We start from the raw sequence: 20,527 nt of genomic DNA, 5'->3' as shown, positions 1-20,527 counted from the left end.
GATTCTGTGTCTCCCTCTCTCTCTGCCCCTCCCCTGCTCACGCTCCGTCTCTCTCTCTCAAAAATAATAAACATTAAAAACATTTTTTAAATAAATAAAAGGGACAGACTCGCAGAGACGCAAAGACCCTTTCTTTCAATCATGCATGCAAAAAACATTTATCTAAAGCTTACTATGTGCTAGGTTCCAATCTGAGTGCTAGAGATAGGGCAGTGGACAAAATAGAAAAAAAAAATTTCTGCCCAAATGGAGCTTACAACTTACCAGGAGAAAGCAGATCAAAAACATATACATATATAATGTGATGTTAAGCATTTGTTTGTTTTTTGAAATTTTTTTTTTTTTTTAAATTTTTTTTTTTTTCAATGTTTTTTATTTATTTTTGGGACAGAGAGAGACAGAGCATGAACGGGGGAGGGGCAGAGAGAGAGGGAGACACAGAATCGGAAACAGGCTCCAGGCTCCGAGCCATCAGCCCAGAGCCTGACGCGGGGCTCGAACTCACGGACCACGAGATCGTGACCTGGCTGAAGTCGGACGCTTAACCGACTGCGCCACCCAGGCGCCCCTGTTTTTTGAAATTTTTAAATGTTTATTTATTTTGAGAGAGCGAGAGAGAGAGAGCAGGGGAGGGGCAGAGAGAGAGAGGGAAAAAGAGAGAATCCCAAGCAGGCTCAGCACTGTCAGTGCAGAGCCGGACACAGGGCTTGAACCCACAAACTGTGAGATCATGACCTGAGCCGAAATCCAAAGTCGGATGCTCAAATGACTGAGCCACCCAGGCGCCCCGATGTTAAGCATTTGCAAGTGCTATGGGAAAACAATGAAGTAGAAAAGGGACAAATTAGGGATAGAGAATACCAGGTGGGGTGGGAGAGGCAATTCCTTAGGATAGAGTTATCGGGGAAGGCCTCTCTGAAGAGGAGGTGTTCGAGTTGAGAGAGGAGAAAGGGCATCCCCAGGGGAGGAAACAGCAGGCGTGTTTTGGTTATCCGTTGCTGCACAAAGAAGTAACCCCACGGCTTCAGGGCTTAAAACGTTAATCCAATATTATCGCTCACGGGTCTGTGGGTTGACTGGGCTCAGCTGGGCGGTTCTTGCTTGAGCTCACGAGTGGGGCTGCGTCAGACAGGACCAAGAGAGAACACCAGCTTCTTAAGGCCTGAACGCCCAAACTGGAACAACATCACTTCGGCCATATCCACTGGTCTAAGCAATGACAGAGCCCCACCTAAGATTCAAAGGGAGGGTGCACAGAACCCACCTCTGCCTCTCTATGGGAGGAGTGTCAGAGGATCTGTGACCATCTTTGGCCTGTCTTCAGGTGCAAATGCCCTACAGCAGGAATATACTTGACTTACTAGAATCCAGAGTGGGTGGTCTAGAGTGCACTGGGTCGGGATCGTGGTAAGCACATACCCTCCAGGTGCTTGTAGGCCACGCTGACAATTTAATTTTATTCATGTTTCGAATCGTTTTTTATTGCGTTTTTCTGCGCTAGGGTTCTACAGTCAAGAAACCGTGGCTCCAGCCTGGATACATAGACAAGATGTCAGGAGAGATCTGGGAGAGATGCCTGGAACCAATAAGGGAGAAATAATGAGGCCGCTAAAATAGCAGCAGTACAAGCATCCTGGGCTGAGAAAGAGCAGTAGCAGCTTAACACAACCTGTTGTTTTTAGATGGACTCTCATTCTTTTTAATCCAAAGGGATCAATGTCATTAGGTATCATTATAATGATACCCCTTGACCGCCAAACATCTCCTGTACACAGGTCACCCTTAAATGTATAGTTTATCTTCTCTGTTCTGCCTAAGGTTGAAGCCGTTTCTATAAAGCAATGCTTCTTGTCACTTTATTGTGATTATACTTTGCAATGGAAAAGTGAAACGAGCCCCGGATGTGTGTACGGCTGTCTACTCTCGTGTGTATTTCATGTGACACAGGGTTCCAGCAGGCTCCCCAGAATGAGCACCTTTCATATGCTTTAAGAGTTTTTGGATTAAGGGGCTCAGTTGGTTGAGTCCGGCCCTTGGTGTCGGCTCAGGTCATGATCTCGCGATTTGTGAGATCGAGCCCTGCATCAGGCTCCGAGCTGACAGTGTGGATCCTGCTTGGGATTCTCTCTCTCTCCCTCTCTCTCTGCCCCTCGCACGTTCTCTCTCTCTCTCTCAACATAAATAAACATTAAAAAAAATATTTTTGGATTAGGAATGAAATAAGATGACCCCACTGTCTCCCAATAGCTCTTGATTTAACCAAACGGGTCAGTTCATGTCACTGGCCTCCACGAGCTCCTACTACCACTAGGAGATCAGGGAGGTCCCAGAAGGTCAAATGAGGATTACACAAAAATCAGCAATGGGGCGTAAGACAGAAAAAAGCAGCAGGAGGCAGCAAGAACCTGATTAGAAAGACGAGGAGGGTTCCGTTCTCTGCACCCGTACCCTTTTCTCGTCTCTCTGGAGACTTTCCCACCCTTATGTACGATTTCTGCGTGGGTCAGCACCTCGGCTCTCGAGCCAAGTACCCAAACTCCGGAGTGAGACCCCACTCCATCACTTACCAACTGGGGGATCTTGAGCAAATCACCCAGACGCTTCGGGTTTCCATGCCCTCATTTGTAAATAAGGGATAATCATAACCGTCAGGCTTTTCTGAGTATTAGTGAGATAATGCGTATCAAATGCTTAGAATAGTGCTTGGTATATATCGAAATCTCAAAAGATGTTGGCTCTTGTCATTATTAAATTCAGTTTTGGCCTGAATCACCAGGGGCCATGAGGCACATGTGTGTTGGGCTCAATGTGGGAGCCTAAACTATTGGTGATTATGAATTATGGATTTATTTTTCTTGGTTTGCACATGACCAGACACGGTCTGTGGCAGCTGCCCTTAACATTTGCCAACTTAAAAAAGGGGAAACAGTAAATGTCAGCAGTAAAAAGCTCTGGGCCACTCTGCAGCCCTTTTGCTGAGAGTTTTGCATGGGGCATGTGTGCTGAAAGATGAAATGAGTAAATAAATGAGTTTATGCAACGAACCACAGGCTTATCTTCTCTACAACTCAGTACTTGCGGGAATCTTCTCTCGTTGTGTTTTAAGACAATAACCATTTAGAGTACTTTGGGCCAGTTCTATGGTTCCCCCTGAGTTAGTCGTAGTCAGGGACAATTTGACAATTTTTTAAGATAATGATGCTTGTATACAAAAAGTCTTTGTGCTCTCCATAAAGTGATCCCCGTAAATTTATTTAGCGATGTCCTTCGAGGTTTTGAGAAGTGTTCACAACATTGTCTATGGCAGTGTCTCTGACCACCTTGACCTCACATAGTTCCAATTTGCTCACTGTCTCATGCGTAAAGATAACAGACACACGGTACCTCCCTGTGCACCTAGGAGAGTTTTAAAATGTGATTCAAGGGGCGCCTGGGTGGCTCAGTCGGTTGAACATCCAGCTTCGGCTCAGGTCATGATCTTGTGGTTTGTGAGTTCAAGCCCCGTGTCAGGCTCTGTGCTGACAGCTCAGAGCCTGGAGCCTGCTTCGGATTCTGTGTCTCCCTCTCTCTCTGCCTCACCCCCACTCTCTCTCTCTCTCAAAAATAAATAAAACATTTTTTAAAATGTGATTCAAGGCTGGTTTGCCACAAGGAAGCAAAATACATAGGAGGAATTTCATTCTGTTTTACTTCCAAGTTCTTTGTGATGCCAGATATTTGAAGATGCCAGAATAAGTGAAGTGAATCTGGGCCATCGTGTAGCATTTATGTGATGGGATCTAGGTGTATGTTTTGTACAGGTTTCTACAAAATTGAAGATGTATGAGAAGTGTTTGCAAAAATACACGTGGTCTGCTAACCTTTGAGGTCTGTGCTATCCAGTACAGTAGCCTCTAGCCTATGTGGTTACTGAGCATTTGGTATGTGGCTAGTCCAAACTGAGATGTGCTAGAAGTATAAAATACACACCCAGAGGTCAAAGGCTTAGTACAAAAAAAAAGAATGTAAAATACCTTCTTGATCACATTTTATATTGACTACATGTTGAGACAATGCTCTTTTGAATATACTGGATTAAATAAAACATACTATTAAAAGTTAGCCTCCCCTATTCCTTGCTTTACTTTCCAATATGGTTTCTAGAAAATTTAAATGACACACGTGCACATCTATTTCTATCGGACAGTGCTGTTCTAAGCTATTTTACTGAGTATTCCCAGATTTCATGCCTATGTCAAAAAAAAAAAAAAAAAGAAATAACGTGTTTTGATCCTCTGAACTTAGGTTATTTATAGATTCGTCAACTCTGACATGCCCACGGTCCCCTGAAAGTTCTAAAAGAACACCAGCATTGCTACTCAGTAAGCTGAAAGGAAGGTTGCCAAGGGGGCCTCATATGCTAGGGCTTAAAGAAATCAGAGGAGAGCTGAAGGAAACACAGAAGGCAAACAACCAGGAAAGGAGATTTTCTTCCCTCTCTTCTATTATCTATTTATTGTTTGTCTGGGCACGTGAGTTTAGTTGCAGCCAAATGCTGATGGCCTAGCCTATTAATAACATGGGATACAGGTAAAGAAGACGAGAAGGCTGGATTTAAAAGCAGGAAGAGTTATAGTTCAGTATATAAGGAGCCTATAAAAATATCTGCAGGATGAGTTTACTGGCCTGGTTCTCTTCTGCTAAGAATGTGTACAGTTTCATCCCAGCTGGCACCTGGCCATTCAAATACTTGGGAGTGAGAATCTGCACAGTGTATTAGAAAAGTTTTTCTAAAGGAAAGTAAATAGACTCAAGCCTTCCTACCGAGACAGTCTTAGTATCTTCAGTGTATTGTACCCGCCTTGTTGGCGAGAATAATGTTAATCAGTGTCTTCTGTTAACATCTTGTCTCTTTAAAGGCTCAAGGCACTAGTCAGCACAGGTACAAATATTCTTTTTTTGCAAATAGAGAAATTAAAGCACAAAGGGTCAACAATGAATGTGTGTGTGTGTGTGTGTGTGTGTGTGTGTGTGTGTGTATCAGACAGGGAAAATTCTGCAGCCCAGTAATACCAGGATAAGAGCCTTTGTGGTTCTGCATTCAAACAGCTGCTTTGGGATCTAGACCGTCTGAACTCAAAGGGTTGAAGCTCAGTCACTAAGCCCAGCTGGAAGCAGTTTGATCATTGTTAATAGATATATAACCCGGGAGACCACTGCTGGGCAGATGAGAGTCACAGAGCCCAATTTCCTCTCATAGTCCATAAGCTCTCAAAAGTAGAGTCTGTGTCTAATTACATTTTTAAAAATAAAAACGAGAGGAGCTCTTTATAAAAAAGTTCCAGCAGTACTAAAAAATACAAAGAAGAATGGAGCAAATTATCTCAAATCACACCATCCAGGTTAACAAAATAGCTGTAACATTTGGTGCATGACATTCCAGACCCTTTTATAAGCATCTACAAGATAGAAAGATGGATGGGTGGATGGATGGATGGATGGATGGATGGAAGTATGGATCGATGGGTGGGTGGATGGATGGATGGATGGATAAATGCACAAGTGGATGACTGACGGAGAAAGGAAACAAAAAGGGAAGGAAGGGAAGAAGGAAAGAAAAAGGGAGGAAGGAAAGGAGGAAGGGGCAAAGAAAGAAATGCAAATATTTGAGAATCAAATCGTATTGTATTTTCCATTTTTAATGACCTAAATGTACTCAAATTTAATGGAAGAAACACAAACTCAAGTGAGCTGAAGGAAGTACTAAATTTCAAATAAATCTTGCATAACCCTAAGAAATAGGAGTTCCTGAAAGAGCCCTGTAGCAGAAAATGAAAAGATCATAAAAACCATTAGGCGATTTGAGTCTGTGTTTCTTTATTGACTACAAGTTTAATTTTGGTACACACCGATTCCATGCTATGAACTAAGACGTCACTAGCACTCCATTTGCTTATACTTCTTACCTTCTCACCTTCCCCACATTCTGATTCTATAGATTATATCATTTTTTATAATATAAAGTTTTTTTGAAAAATACAGTCTGTAGTACATTCTGTACTCTAACCACAAATCTCCTAATTCTTTAAATTTAAGTCTTTATTTAAATGTGTTTACTGTTTGGCAACAATTTCACCAAAGTTTACCCATTCCTGAGTTCTTTGGATCCCCATTTGATGATACCTTAAAGTGGAGTGTTCTTATGACTTTTTTTTTTAGAGAGAGGGAAAGAGAGAGAGAGAGCATACATGTGCACTCACATGAGTGGGGGAGGGGCAGAAAGAGAGAGGGAAAGAAGAATCTCAAGCAGGCTCCATGCCCAGTGAGGAGACCAATGGGGGGGCTTGATCTCACAGCCATGAGATCACGACCTGAGCCGAAATCAAGAGCTGGACGCTCAACCAATTAAGCCATGCAGGTGCCCCATGACCAAATTTCAAATATGGTGCCACTGGGTTAAATAGGTGATGGAAATTAAGGAGTGCATTTGTCTGATGACACAAGGTGATGTACAGAACTGCTGAATCACTATATTGTACACCTGAAACTAATGTAATGCTGTAAGAGTATATTAACTGAGATTAAAATAAAAACTACCTACCTACCTACCTACCCACCTACCTACCCACCTACCTACCCACCTAGGGTGCCACTGGATTAAGAGGTAGAGAAAGTGGAAAGGCATTGGTACAACTGTTGTCTGGATAATCTGAAAGGCAGACCAAGTACTTACCAGTCTTGGGGCTCTAAGGGAAATTGTTGAAGTGTTTGTGATCATTGGCTTTTACTTGTAATATGTACGTTTTCAGCAACAGTTGAACTCTGGGATTCAGCAGCCAGGATTAGAAGCATTTCCTTTTACACTGACAGGGAAATCTTTGATCTCACCACTCTCATACTGACTGTAGCCCAAACTGTCTCAAATTCAATTATTTAGCCCAGTGCCTCGCATGCTAGTAACGATTTGAATATAGATGCCTAATTAATTGGAACTGATTGGCACAATATCCACCATATTACAGAGTGTTCTTGCAACAGAATATTATGTATCTGTTTAAAATGGGATCTACAGGGGCGCCTGGGTGGCTCAGTTGGTTAAGCGTCCAACTGCAGCTCAGGTCTTGATCTCACGGTTTGTGAGATTGAGCCCCGTGTCAGGCTCTGTGCTGACAGCTTGGAGCCTGGAGCCTGCTTCGGATTCTGTGTCTCCCTCTCTCTCTGCCCCTGCCCCTTTCACAGTCTGTCTGTCTCTCTCTCAAAAACAAATAAACATTTTAAAAATTAAAAAAAAATAAAATGGGATCTATAAAGAACTTTTTTTTTTACCAAAGAACTTTTAACGACATTGGAGAGTATTCGTGAAATATTTACGAGTGAAAAAGCAGACCTAAAAACTCTCCTTTTTAAAAAATTTTTTTAGGGGCGCCTGGGTGGCGCAGTTGGTTAAGCATCCGACTTCAGCCAGGTCGCGATCTCGCGGTCCGTGAGTTCGAGCCCCGCGTCAGGCTCTGGGCTGATGGCTCGGAGCCTGGAGCCTGTTTCCGATTCTGTGTCTCCCTCTCTCTCTGCCCCTCCCCCGTTCATGCTCTGTCTCTCTCTGTCCCAAAAATAAATAAAAAACGTTGAAAAAAAAAAATTTTTTTTTAGTATTTATTCATTTTTGAAGGATAGAGAGAGAGAGAGACAGAGCATGAGCAAAGGAAAGGCAGAGAGAGAGGGAGACACAGAATCCGAAGCAGGCTCCAGGCTCTGAGCTGTCAGCACAGGGCCCAATGTGGGGCTCGAACTCATGAACTGCAAGATCATGACCTGAGCCGAAGTCGGACGCTTAACCGACTGAGCAAGCCAGGTGCTCCAGACCTAAAAACTTTCTTAATGTGAAAGTATGAAAATAGGGATCCAAGAATGTTAAATATAAGCAAAATATGCTCTGTGTGTGTATGTATGTGTGTGTGTAATCTTGAAGCACAAATAATGGAACGCTATTCATCTTACTTTCCAACAGGGTTTGTGAGAAAGTATAATCAGGAAAGTGAGGAAGAAACAGGGCTTGGGAAGGAACCAGTGGAGTAACTGTAGTCAACCGCAGAAATTTTTAAGGAAAGGAAAATGTTGAATTGGATTTTTCTAAGATGCGAGAGTGTACATTTGGAAGGAAGGCAGGCGGGCAAGCCAGGGGCTGGGGCTCAGAAGGAAACGACGGAAAGCTTCTCATCCAGGGGACGGCAAACTCCTTATGGTGTATTTCTGGCACCCCAAGACCTTGGTTCATGCTCTGAACCCATTGCTTTCTGCCATATGCAATTAATCGCTTTAGCCTTTATGTTCTTACCTGTGAAATGGGGCCAAAACTTTGAGTTCACAACCAAATAACTTCTGGTTATTTGGGACTCACCAATTAGATGGCATGTGTAAAATCACGTACTTGGTAGGAGCCAGACGTCCATATCCCAGTAGTGTTACCATTGTTATTATTTGCTGGTTGTAGCAAAGGCCACGAGAAAGGCAAGTGCTCTGTGAGCAGCGGACTCAGAATCTGCATCTAAGTCTCTCCGCAGGCTGCTGCTGAGGGTGTGGCAAGGCAGGCCAACATCGTTTAGGCCATTTTGTACGTCCTGTCACTCCCTCGGTACGTGCAGGCTGCTAACGCTCTTTGACCTGTGACAAGGTTGCCCTTATTCGCCACCGTTCTTTGGCAAGATGCGACCCTTTCCTTGCATCTTCCTTGGACTACTTGGCCACACCCCACGATGACACGGTACAGGGGCTATAAAATGTGGCACAAGAGTTAAGCTGCAGGCCTATTCCTTTAGTGAATTTCACCACCGTAACTGAATTTTTTTTAATTTTTTAAAATGTTTATTTATTTTTAAGACAGAGAGACACAGAGCATGAAAGGGGGAGGGGCAGAGAGGGAGGGAGACACAGATTCGGAAGCAGGCTCCGGGTTCTGAGCTGTCGGCACAGAGCCCGACTCGGGGCTTGAACTCACAGACCGACCGTGAAATCATGACCTGAGCCGAAGTTGGATGCTTAAGCGACTGAGCCACCCAGGCACCCCACTGTAACTGAATTCTATACATTCTCTGCCCTCCACCTTCAGCAGGTTAGATCTAAAAGTAACTCTGTGCTACCCACAACTCTAGCCCCTCTTAAGTTTATCCAAATGTGCATATGTATATGTTTGTACGTAGAGAATACGTTTACTGATTTTATCATAAATTCAGTTCCAAATGGAAACCTTGAGGCCCTAGAATAAATTCATCTCCTATCTCAAAATAGTGCTCCAAATGCAGCCATTGAAAGCATAATTTTCGGCGAATTATTACATGCCAAAAAGCCGCTGTATTTTCTTTTTTTTATTTAAAAATTTTTTTTAATGTTTTATTTATTTATGAGAGAGAGACAGAGTATGAGCAGGGGAGGGGCAGAGAGAGAGGGAGACACAAAATCCAAAGCAGGCTCCAGGATCTGAGCTGTCAGCACAGTGCCCGATGCGGGGCTCAAACTCGTGAACCACAAGATCCTCACCAGAGCTGAAGTTGGACGCTTAACTGACTGAGCCACCCGGGCGCCCCCACCGTATTTTCTAAATAACACAAATGGGCACTATGGTTTCTTGAACAACTTAAAATAAGCTTCAGAATGATCACTAGACAAATGGGTTCCACTTGCTGAAGAGGAAATGACTATTCTCCACATTGAAAAAAAAATCTCCCACGATGATTAAGAGATATTTGTCTCCAGCAAAAAAAGAAATGTCTTGGCATATAGGTAGGAGGGGAAAAGAAGGTTCCCAAAGCCCATCTCGGCTAGGGCAGACTCTCGGAGCCAGTGAGCTCTGTGTGGCATGTGTGAAGTTCATGTGAAATGGGCAGCTGTTCCTGTGTGAAATCCAAGAGTTTGTCTAACCTGTTCCCGGGGGCTTCTGTCATCATAAGAGAAGCGAGTGCACTCTGGACTTTGATCCAGGCTTCCCTGGATTAATAGGACTGGAGATAAAGGTGTGGAGAAGGGAATATTAAGAGCCTGAAGAAGACCCAACACTTCTGATTTGCTGATTTCTGAGAGATGCTGAGGTCCTGCACGACAGGATAGTTTCTGTTTGCCAAATACAATGTTAATTTGAAAATTTTATTTCTCAGTATTTGGGCTCTCATTCTTTCTTTCTATTTATTAAAAATTTTTTTCAATGCTTATTTACTTTTGACAGAGAGACAGAGAGAGAGACAGAGAGAATCAGTGGGTGAGGGGCAGAGAGAGAGAGACACACACACAGAATCTGAAGCAGGCTCCAGCCTCCGGGCTGTCAGCACAGAGCCCGACGCGGGGCTCGAACTCATGGACCGTGAGATCATGACCTGAGCTGAAGTCGGACGCTCAACTGACTGAGCCACCCAGGCGCCCCTCTCATTCTTTTTTTAAAGTTGAGTTATTTATTTTGAGTGAGAGAGAGAAGAGAGGGAGGGAGGGAGGAGTGGGGGAGGGTCAGAGAGAGAAGACAGAGAATCCCAAGCAGGCTCCGCGCTGTCAGTGCAGAGCCCAGCATGGGTCTCGATCCCATGGACGGTGAGATCATGACCTGAGCCAATATCAAGAGTCAGAAGCTTAACCGACTGAGCCACCCAGGGGCCCCTGGGCTCTCCTTCCGTTGCTGTTCCCCAAAACCGATAGGCATTTCAGCACCTGTGATCTCTTTGGAGAAATTCACAGAACAGGTCTTGTTGATAGAGATCCAGTCTCTGTTCTCTGTCTTTTATGTGCTTCTTGCGCGTGGTATTTTCCAGTGGATTTCTGGGTTCCCGATAAACAGGTGCTGAGCCAAATGGTGCAATATATTTGAGAGGGGTCTCATTCGCAGGCCTCGAGCACTGAGGCTGACCCCAGACATACACACAAGGGACGTTAACAATGAGCTTGGCTTCTGCCTGCTGGGAAGCAGACTAAGACCAGAGGATCTTCCCCCCCACCTCAGTTTCTCCAGATGGCTGAGGTTTGGAAAGGATTATCAGTGTGGAGTTGGGCTAAAGCAGTTTCATGTTTGACTAGACTCTGGTTCCAAAGTTCAGACTTACAGAAGTTTCTGAAACAGAGAAACTGTATTTGCTGATAGCCTAAGTTGTACGAGACTTTTCTCCACTTTCTTTAAGAGAAGAGCCCAAGAGAACAAAAAGATGAATGAGAACCACCACACATGCATGCACACAAACACACACACACAATGAAAGAGAAAGGGGTATAAATCAAAATACTGTGGGGGCGCCTGGGTGGCGCAGTCGGTTAAGCGTCCGACTTCAGCCAGGTCACGATCTCACGGTCTGTGAGTTCGAGCCCCGCGTCAGGCTCTGGGCTGATGGCTCGGAGCCTGGAGCCTGTTTCCAATTCTGTGTGTCTCCCTCTCTCTCTGCCCCTCCCCCGTTCATGCTCTGTCCCTCTCTGTCCCAAAAATAAAAAAAAAAAAAAAAAAAAAAAAAAAAACGTTGAAAAAAAAAACAAAATACTGTGAAGATCCTTCTTAAGTTTTTATTTTTTGTCTTTTTTTTTTAAATTATGAGATAGTCCCCAAAAGGGAACAAGTTTTACAAGTCACTTTCAAGATATCTAAACAGTTGCCTTCTAAACTATACTAGCAGACATTAGCATGACCAGGGGTGCCTGGGTGGCTCAGTCTAAGGTTAAGCGGCCAACTTCGGCTCGGGTCATGATCTCACGGTTCGTGAGTTCAAGCCCCGCGTTGGGCTCTGTGCTGGCAGGTCAGATCCTGGAGCCTGCTTCCGATTCTGTGCCTCCCTCTCTCTCTCTGCTCCTCCCCTGCTTGTGCTCTCTCTCTCTCTCTCTCAAAAATAAACACTAAAAAATATTTAACAAACAAAATTAGCATGCAAAACAGATTAAAAATGTCAGTACTGTTAAGCACTAACCGCCACATTACAGATTTTGGAAGTGAGGAAAACACCTTCTAAATTATAAAGACATGAGCTGAAGTGATCACTTTTCCCACTGATAATTAAATCCCAACATAGCTCGAGATCACATCTTTTATTCACGAGCAAGGCTTTAGAAAACCACATTTTAGCCACATAAGACAGATCTATTGTAGTACTAAAAACGAATGCCGCTCAGTAGTAATAAACATTTCTGACAGATCGGAGGCAGACAGGACAGAGGCTGCATATCACAGCAAACCAAGAGCGTGTGGATGCTGGTTATGGGGCATGGCATGAACATACCCCATCTATCAGCAGACTATTTCTTCCACAGATACCAGGGAACTGGTGATACTGGGAGTCATCATTTCTTGAGAAAGACACCCTTCCTTTGGAGAGCTAGCCCATTGGGAGATGCTGGACCCTCCTGCTTTTTTTTTTTTTAAAGTTAATTTATTTATTTTGAGAGAAGACACAGAGAAAGAAAGAGAGAGAGAGAGAGAAAATGCAAGTGGGGGAGGGGAAGAGAGAGAGGGAGAGAGAGAGAATCCCAATCAGGCTCCATGCTGCCAGCGCAGAGCCTGATTCGGGGCTCTAACTCATGAACCATGAGATCATGACCCACACCAGAATCAAGAGTTGGACAGTTAACTGACTGAGCCACCCAGGTGTCCCTGGACCCTCCTGCTTTTATGAGTAGCTCCATTTCACCAGTTTCTTTATGTTTGTTTGTTTCATTGATTGTTTGTTTTTGAGAAAGAGAGTGCGTGAGTGGGGAGAGCGAGAGAGAGAGAATCTTAAGCAGGTTCCATGCTTAGTTCGAAGTCCGACTCAAGGTTTCATCCCACGATCCTGGGATCATGATCTGAGCCGAAATCAAGAGGCAGACCCTCAACTGACTGAGCCACTCAGGTGTCCCTCGCCAGTTTCAATTTGAAACTGCTGGTTGCAACATAGTCAAATTCCTTAGCCAAATGGTATTAAAGCTGCCCATAAAACTGTTTTCCATTAACGTCCATGTAAAAAATCTGAAAAGCAGATTCCTTGAGCAGGCGGATTTGAAGAGCAGGATCTGACAATACGGTAAGTAGCATACTTAATACTCTCAGGCTTTGGGTTAAGAAACACACATGGGTCCGCTGATGAAACAAGGCATAAATGTACTATATATATGCGTGAACCATACTTTGCACTTGGGAACAGTAGTTATTGAAATAGGCAAGAGAGAGTAACATCCAAACGCCTACAGTACTGCCTACCAGGACAGAGGAGACAAATTTCTGAACGATATTCTTTGGCATGTAGTAGGAGATAGAACACTAGAGTTGTTATCAGTGATTCCAGAAATGGATGTAGCCATCCAAAATGCTTTCACAGGTTAAAAATAAGAAAAATGAGGGGCGCTTGGGTGGCTCAGTCGATTGAGCATCCGACTTCGGCTCAGGTCATGATCTCGCGGTTGATGAGTTCGAGCCCCGCATGGGGCTCTGTGCTGACAGCTCAGAGCCTGGAGCCTGTTTCGGATTCTGTGTCTCCCACTCTGTCTCTGTCCATCCCCTGCTCATGCTCTGTCTCTCTCTGTCTTAAAAATAAATATAAACATTAAGCAAAAAAAAAAAAAAAAATGACATGCTAGCAGAGACATGGAGGTGGTGATGGTGGAGGACAAATATTTAGTTTTGGGAGGACTTCTTAGGTATCAGGTCTTTATCATTTATTATAATGCAGCTCCTCACTGGATATGACCACAGGAGGTCAAATTAGCACCTCTATCAACACTGAAAAAGACCTTCATGTAGCCTCATTAGCATTTCAATTGTCCTGGCAGTGAGAATTAATTACAGAGTAAGTCAGTATGTCAAATACATATACATATATGCATATGTATGCAATATTTTTAAGTGTACTGATATTTCTCATTTCTTCCAGTAGAGGTCAGAAAATAGCAATACAGGAATATGAAAATCTATGAACCGAAGAATACTTAGCATGATTTTCTCTAGATAGGATCATGGAAGGGTTTTCCTTTACCCGCCTTTTCTAATTATATTTGTACTTTTGTGATAATTAAAACGCAATGGCATTTATTTGAAATTTCATAAGGAGCACTGTCGGCATATGTATTTGCCCTGTATCAAGTCAGGGATACTGGTTAATTATTTGTATTTTTTTCTTAGCTGCACATAGATTATTTGAAATCGTCTAAGAAAGCAGCACGTCTGGCCATAGCCCTGAAAAATTATTTCAGTGTAACATCGTTTCCTTTGTCTGAAAAAACCTAAAAGAGATCCTAGTGTTCTGGGAAGTCAAAGAAATCAGTCAGCGTGACCTACATTTAAAAGCAAGGAACCCGGGGCGCCTGGGTGGCTCAGTCAGTTGAGCGTCTGACTTTGGCTCGGGTCATGATCTCGCAGTCTGTGAGTTCGAGCCCTGCGTTGGGCTCTGTGCTGACAGCTCAGAGCCTGGAGCCTGCTTCGGATTCTGTGTTTCCCTCTCTCTCTGCCCCTCCCCTGCTCATGCTCTCTCTCTGTCTCAAAAATAAAAAACATTTAAAAAAATAAAAATAAAAATAAAAGCAAGGAACCCAATGAAAGATCTTTGCTAAGCTTGTGGATTGATGCTCAACAAATCGCACTATCACCATGCTACATTTTCATTTCTAATTCATGTGTCCCTTCTTCCGCTAGACACAGATGGAAAGCAAGGCGAAAAGGCTTATAAAACAAAATCTGAAGGTCAACCAAACATTTATGTAAAAATTAAGGAAATCTTTTACCCGCATGTAGATGTTTATTTCCCCTTTTATTAAATAACTCATAATGTACAGTCTGTTATTTGTCCTTCTTGATATTATCACTCACAAAGAATATCAGGGTGTCAACATTGTGAATATAAATCAAAACTGCCTGCTGCTAGTTTCTTCTGTCTTCTAAAGGGAGGATTTCTACCACGGAGGAGTATGTCTCTGTATTCTCACTTCCACCTACAAAGGCAAGTATGGAAGAGAGGAAAAGCTGAAGTTCAAAACCTCTAACAGTTCTTCTATGGGACTCCAGGATGGGGCCCAGAACAGGTGACTCTATTGGTCAGAGAACAACAGTGACTTTTTGGATGAAGACAATGATGCTGGGAAAACAAGGATCAGGGAGATATGAGAGGAGTCTGGAGACATCACCATGGTGGGTGACTTGGATGCACAGAGAAGTGTGGCCGGTAAGAAATCCCCAGGGGCTCACTGGTCTAATAGCTTATTAGAGTAAGAATGTCCAATATTCGATTCTTAGCTGTTTGTTTCTGCAGTTAAACCTCCCACCCCCAGAGCTCAAAACTTCAGTCAAGTGTGTCCAACACAAATGCTTGGGGTGGTCTGAAGAAAATCAAGATGAAGAGGTGAATCTGAACACAGGCTGGCATAAAGCGAAGGGAAGAGAAAGAGTCACAGGCCATAAGATGTGAATGAGCAGAGGCATCATGGAAGCAAGAACCATGAGCCACAAATGATCATGGGAATGGGAGACCCAGTCAACTCACAGAAATTTTGGGGAGATCAGTGGAGGTTCCCCACAATAGATGGAATTTGGGACTTGAGCCACTTTTATGTAAATCTCCAAAGAAGAGTAACCTTAATGATATGTAGAATACAATGACATATTTCAAAATATTACGTTAGGCATACTACAAATACTCTTTACAACATGAAGTCTAGGGCAGCCTTTATAAAACTGTACTCAGGTTTTTGTATCACATGAAAGAACCCAGATATTTAAATAGAGGCACTTAATAAATTGACTGCATTTTTTTCTCTCTTGGTTTTGTGAAACTTTTTGCCAAATGGGCAATGCCGCTTTGTCAACAACCTTCCCAAATAGGTTAGAATTCTCATCTTAATTCTCCTTTGGTGGCAGCGAAAACATTTTCACAATGGTTAAAATACACTTATAAAGTACACATACATCATTGAGGACTACAGTAGATTCTCTGAGTGAAGGATCTGGAATTCATATATGGAAAGACCCATAGAGAAGTCTTCAAACCTTTCAAAGGCTGGCCCAGGCCTACCTTTACATGGTGGATGAGATGTTCCACTTCATTCACTTTGTAGGTCTCCAATCCCAGCTCCTTGGCTAATCTTAAGATTCGATTCTGAGTTGGCCCAACATAAGATCCTCCGAGGTCCACGTATTTAACCTCTTGGTTCTGTTTTCCCAGGGAAAAAAACCAGAAATAAATATTTGCGGAAATGTTCTTCCTAGATTAAAAAAAAAAGAGAGAGAGCTCTGAAATCAACAAATGGGTATTTCACAGACCTTGAGGTGTATCCGTGGAAAATGGGATTCTATTTTCAACTGTACTTCATTCATGTGACTTACCTGTCCTTAAACCATTCTGCAATTTAAAGCAAACTGGATTGAACTTTACTTTTTTTTTTTAAGGTTTATTTATTCTTGAGGGAGAGAGAGACAGAGTGTGAGTGGGGGAAGGGCAGAGAGAGAGAGAGAGAGAGAGAGAGAGAGAGAGGGAGAGAGAGAGAGAGACAAAGAATCCAAAGCAGGTTCCAGGCTCTGGGCTGGCAGCACGGAGCCCGACATGGGGCTCAAACTCATGAGCCATGAGATTATGACCTGAGTCGAAGTCGGACGCTTAACCAACTGAGCCACCCAGGTGCCCCTGGATTGAATTTTAAATAGGCAGGAGACTTCTGAATGCCATCACTCACAATATATACCACCTCATGGTTTGTTTTCTAGTGCCTTGAATTTGTAAGCTATGAATCGTTGATGCATTTCTCTTTACTTGGTACTTCAGGCTAATTTTGAGCCACTTAATGCTAGAGAAAAACGAAGAAAGGAAATGATCACTTCTGTGGTTAATCCAGACATTTGAAAGATAGCATCAGGGAATATTTTGGCCATAATGTGAACCTTTGAAATTGCTCTCCTATGTTCGTAAACAAGTTTTCCATATGGTTACAAATCAGCTTCGTTTCCAATGACGAAGGACCAATCTTTGAAGAAGAAGAAGTAACCACAAAAGCTCCCTATGTCTGAACATGTCCAGGCATAACCAGATACCTATCAGCCGGGGACACCATAGAAGGTGTTTCTTGTTTTCTTTTGTTGTCTAGCTCCCCCTGTCCCCGAAGATAACATAACTTTCACAAAGGCGGGAATCTTTAGTTTATTTACTGATGTATTCCAAACACCTCCTTATTGGTGCAATAATTTATGGGGCATCGTGAGGTAAGAAAAGAGACAGAAGCACATGTGGAAAAGGTAGCAAATTGAGAGGCTGTGGAGAATGTTTCTTTTAGTAAGAGTCAAATGAAATTCAAGACTTCTAGAAAAGAAAAAAAAAGACACAGTAACTCCGCTTCCGTCCTACATTTCTCCATCCCATCCTTAATGTCTTACTTACCCTGATGGTGTAAGTCCTGCCTCCTACTCGGTCCCGGGCTTCCAGAACAACCACATTCAGGCCAGAGTCATGCAGAAGCTTGGCTGCCGCCATACCTGGGAGAAAACACAATCACCATCAAAGACCTCACAGGGATTCCGGGTAAGCGCCTCATGTTAACGTCGATGAGAAAAGCCCACGATGGCTCACACACATGGCCTACCGTTACGTGCACCTTACAGGTGGCTGGGGTTTCTCAATAGAGGTCCAGATTCCAAGAATGGGAAATCAACTGGTCTTTCTAGCAAGAACAAAAGGGATTTCGTTTTTGGTAAATGTCTCAAATCTTAAAAACATCCTCGGTCACTGTATCAAAATGTCTATCTTTAAGGACTAAATCGCACGATTACGTGTCTGACAGTACAAACGGAAACACAAGGCCACACTTAAAAGCACAAGCCCCAGTCAACACCAGACCAAATGTAGCCATTGACTTATTTCTCTTTTTTTTCTTTTAATTTTAATTTTAGAAAGAGAGAGACAGACAGACAGACAGCAAGTGGCGGAGAGGGGCAGAGGAAGAGAGAGAGAATGCGAAGCAGCCCCTATGAGGGGCTCGATCCCATGACCCCGGGATCATGACCTGAGCCCAAATCAAGAGTCGGACACACAACCGACTGAGCCACCCAGGCCTCCCTAGGTGCAGTTTTTGACCTCGGAGATCTTAAAATCGTGCATCTTTAAAACCACCTTACATAGCTCAGTAAGATCTTTCTCAGACAGGAGAGCTCTGGAGCCCTTACCATGATGACTGAATTTCCTCAGTTCTAATTACCTTAATCATTTGCTTTCTGAGAACAAACAAAATCGAGGAAATGCCAAGACGCTGTGCGTTACAGAGAAATGAAACTGGCTTCTATCTTGTCTTTCAAAAATAATAGTTCTGGGATTTTTAGACCCCACTGGGTGCAAAGTAAAAGAGAGAGAGAGAGAGAAAGATTCCTATAAAAAGAGCTAATACTCCCTACCATTTGAGACCCTGTTCTAAGTGTTTTTATATATTAATTCAGTGAATTCTCACAAAAACCCATTGAGAAAAGGCACTGTTGATCTTTGCATTTTACGGCCGAGGACACTGAAACACACAAGGTCTCATGTTGAGCCAGCAAAGCCAAGCCAGGCAATTTCACTCCCGGGTCAGGATTCCTAACCACACGCACTGTTTTCCACGGAGCCTCCCGGCCATCGTCTCCAGAGATGGCATCTTCCCATTTCTGCGCCGGGGGGAAATTACATTTCAAAAGATATTTTTTACTTTATTTGGATCAACACATTTTAAAAACACACTTGTATCTTGTGGTCCGATAAGAATCCATAAAACATAAAATATGAGCCCACCCGTAAAAGCCATAAAGAAAAGTCAGGGCTCTGTTCATTGTCTATCAGCTACCCTAAAAGAGGAAACCCATTTTTTTTTTTTTTTTTTTTAGAAAAAAAGGCTGATCTGATCTGACATTTCATTATTGGAGTTAATCTGTCTTCCATGCCCTGTCCTTGGAGGCAGGAGGCTTTCAGCTGGTGGCAGAGTTAGGGTCCCAAAGTCCCCAACCACCCACGCAGTGCATACGGGATTGCACACCCTCATTTAGAAATATAAGGCTTGGATTTTTAACCCCAGTGCTAATTCGACCTCCATGAGGAAAAAAAAGGAGAAAACATTTCTATTTAGATAGAACACAATTTCAAAATTGCAGACGATTCAACGCCATTTCTCTTATCAAGCATCAGTTCAACAAATGAAATTTGAAATAACACGCAGCCATAGTAACCGCTGTTATCAGGGAATTCAGACAGACCCGCTGAGCACGCCCGGGCTTAAACAAAAGGGTTCAGAATGAAATACAACATCGCTCACACATGCTAGCATTTTCTGTTCCACAAAAGGCACTGTCTTTTGGTCTGTGCAGTTACCCAACAGTATCTGATGCTAAACACGAACAGTTATTAAAACAAGCCAGGGTCTTATCAAACCATTCGATAGACAGTTCTCTGTGCTTGTGTGCCTTAAAAAGTCATACCCAGAAACTTACAAAAATATCTTTAAACAGGGCAATACGAGGGTATATGGTTGGAAATACCCCACAATTTGCTTAATATTCACCATGGGGGGAGTGCGGGGGTGTTCAATTGCTTGCCGGACATCAAGTGGCAAAAATGGATTTGGAAAATAATTGGTCCGATTATGGGTGGCTTAAAGAAGTCACTGTGGTTTAGGAGAAGGGAATTTCAGAAGACTTAAGAAACGGAGGATTTGGGAGTCTGGTCAGGAGGCGATTAAGAAGTAGCTCTCCAGGGGGGCGCCTGGGTGGCTCTCAGTCGGTTAAGCATCCCACTTTGGCTCAGGTCATGATGTCATGGTCCGTGAGTTTGAGCCCTGCGTCAGGCTCTGTGCTGACAGCTCGGAGCCTGGAACCTGCTTCAGATTCTGTGTCTCTCTCCGCCACTCCCCAGGTCACGCTCTGTCTTTCTCTCAATAAATAAGTAAACGCTGACAAAATTAAAAGTACAAAGCAATTATAAGCTCGCTCTTAAATGGGTTACAAAAGTTAAATATCCATGTATAAGAAAAACTGGCACTTTAAGATTCTTATATTTAGATGGAGAGCAGAATGCTTTAAGATATTTCATGTGACTCGCTGTAATGGAGTTACTGTATTTTTCATTTTTCCTCTTTGGTTCAAGGATAGTAGTTAAGAGTTCAGGTTTGGGGCTGAACTCTGACGCTGCTGTTTACTGATTGTGTAATCAACGGCAAGTCAGTGAATGTCTTTAAACCTCCATTTTTTTCTTAAAAAAAATTTTTTTTCAGCACTGTGAAGATCAGATGAGCTTTGCTTATAAAGTGCCTCACACGGAATAAAACGAATGCTGTGTTTTATGACAGTGCCTGTTATTTTCTGTTTAAAAAGAACCTGCTGTAGTTTTTTAACGTGTCAAGAAATGATTGCTTAAGTGTTTAAACAGCGCCCATGACACTGTCTGGTGTTTTAGGGCAAATATATTTCTGCTACTTTCTGATTTGGGCTTTTTTTTTTTCCTTTTTTGCCCCTAGTATTGCATTTTAAAATCCCCAGACCTCCCAGAGAATGCACCATCCCTCATATTTTTGTTCTATGGCAAAATGCGTTTCAAGTTCCCCCAAATCGGCAGAGACATGAACTCTTGAG

The 20,527-nt window shown here is 43.0% G+C and overlaps 1 protein-coding gene across 1 annotated transcript in view; it reads right to left on the bottom strand.

The window, feature by feature from the left end:
• Window positions 1-20,527, bottom strand: part of MAOB (monoamine oxidase B) — a 114,068-nt gene that overhangs the window by 53,387 nt on the left and 40,154 nt on the right. Inside the window, exons 2-3 of the mRNA XM_081793372.1 lie at window positions 17,322-17,416; window positions 15,966-16,103 (exon numbers count right to left, since the gene is read on the bottom strand). Of these exons, the coding sequence (XP_081649498.1) occupies window positions 15,966-16,103; window positions 17,322-17,416 (233 nt within the window). The remainder of the gene's footprint in view (window positions 1-15,965; window positions 16,104-17,321; window positions 17,417-20,527) is intronic.

This window comes from Panthera onca, chromosome X (assembly GCF_046562875.1).
Source record: "Panthera onca isolate mPanOnc1 chromosome X, mPanOnc1 haplotype 2, whole genome shotgun sequence".
Lineage (NCBI taxonomy): Eukaryota > Metazoa > Chordata > Mammalia > Carnivora > Felidae > Panthera > Panthera onca.
This window is presented reverse-complemented; position numbering and strand designations above follow the sequence as displayed.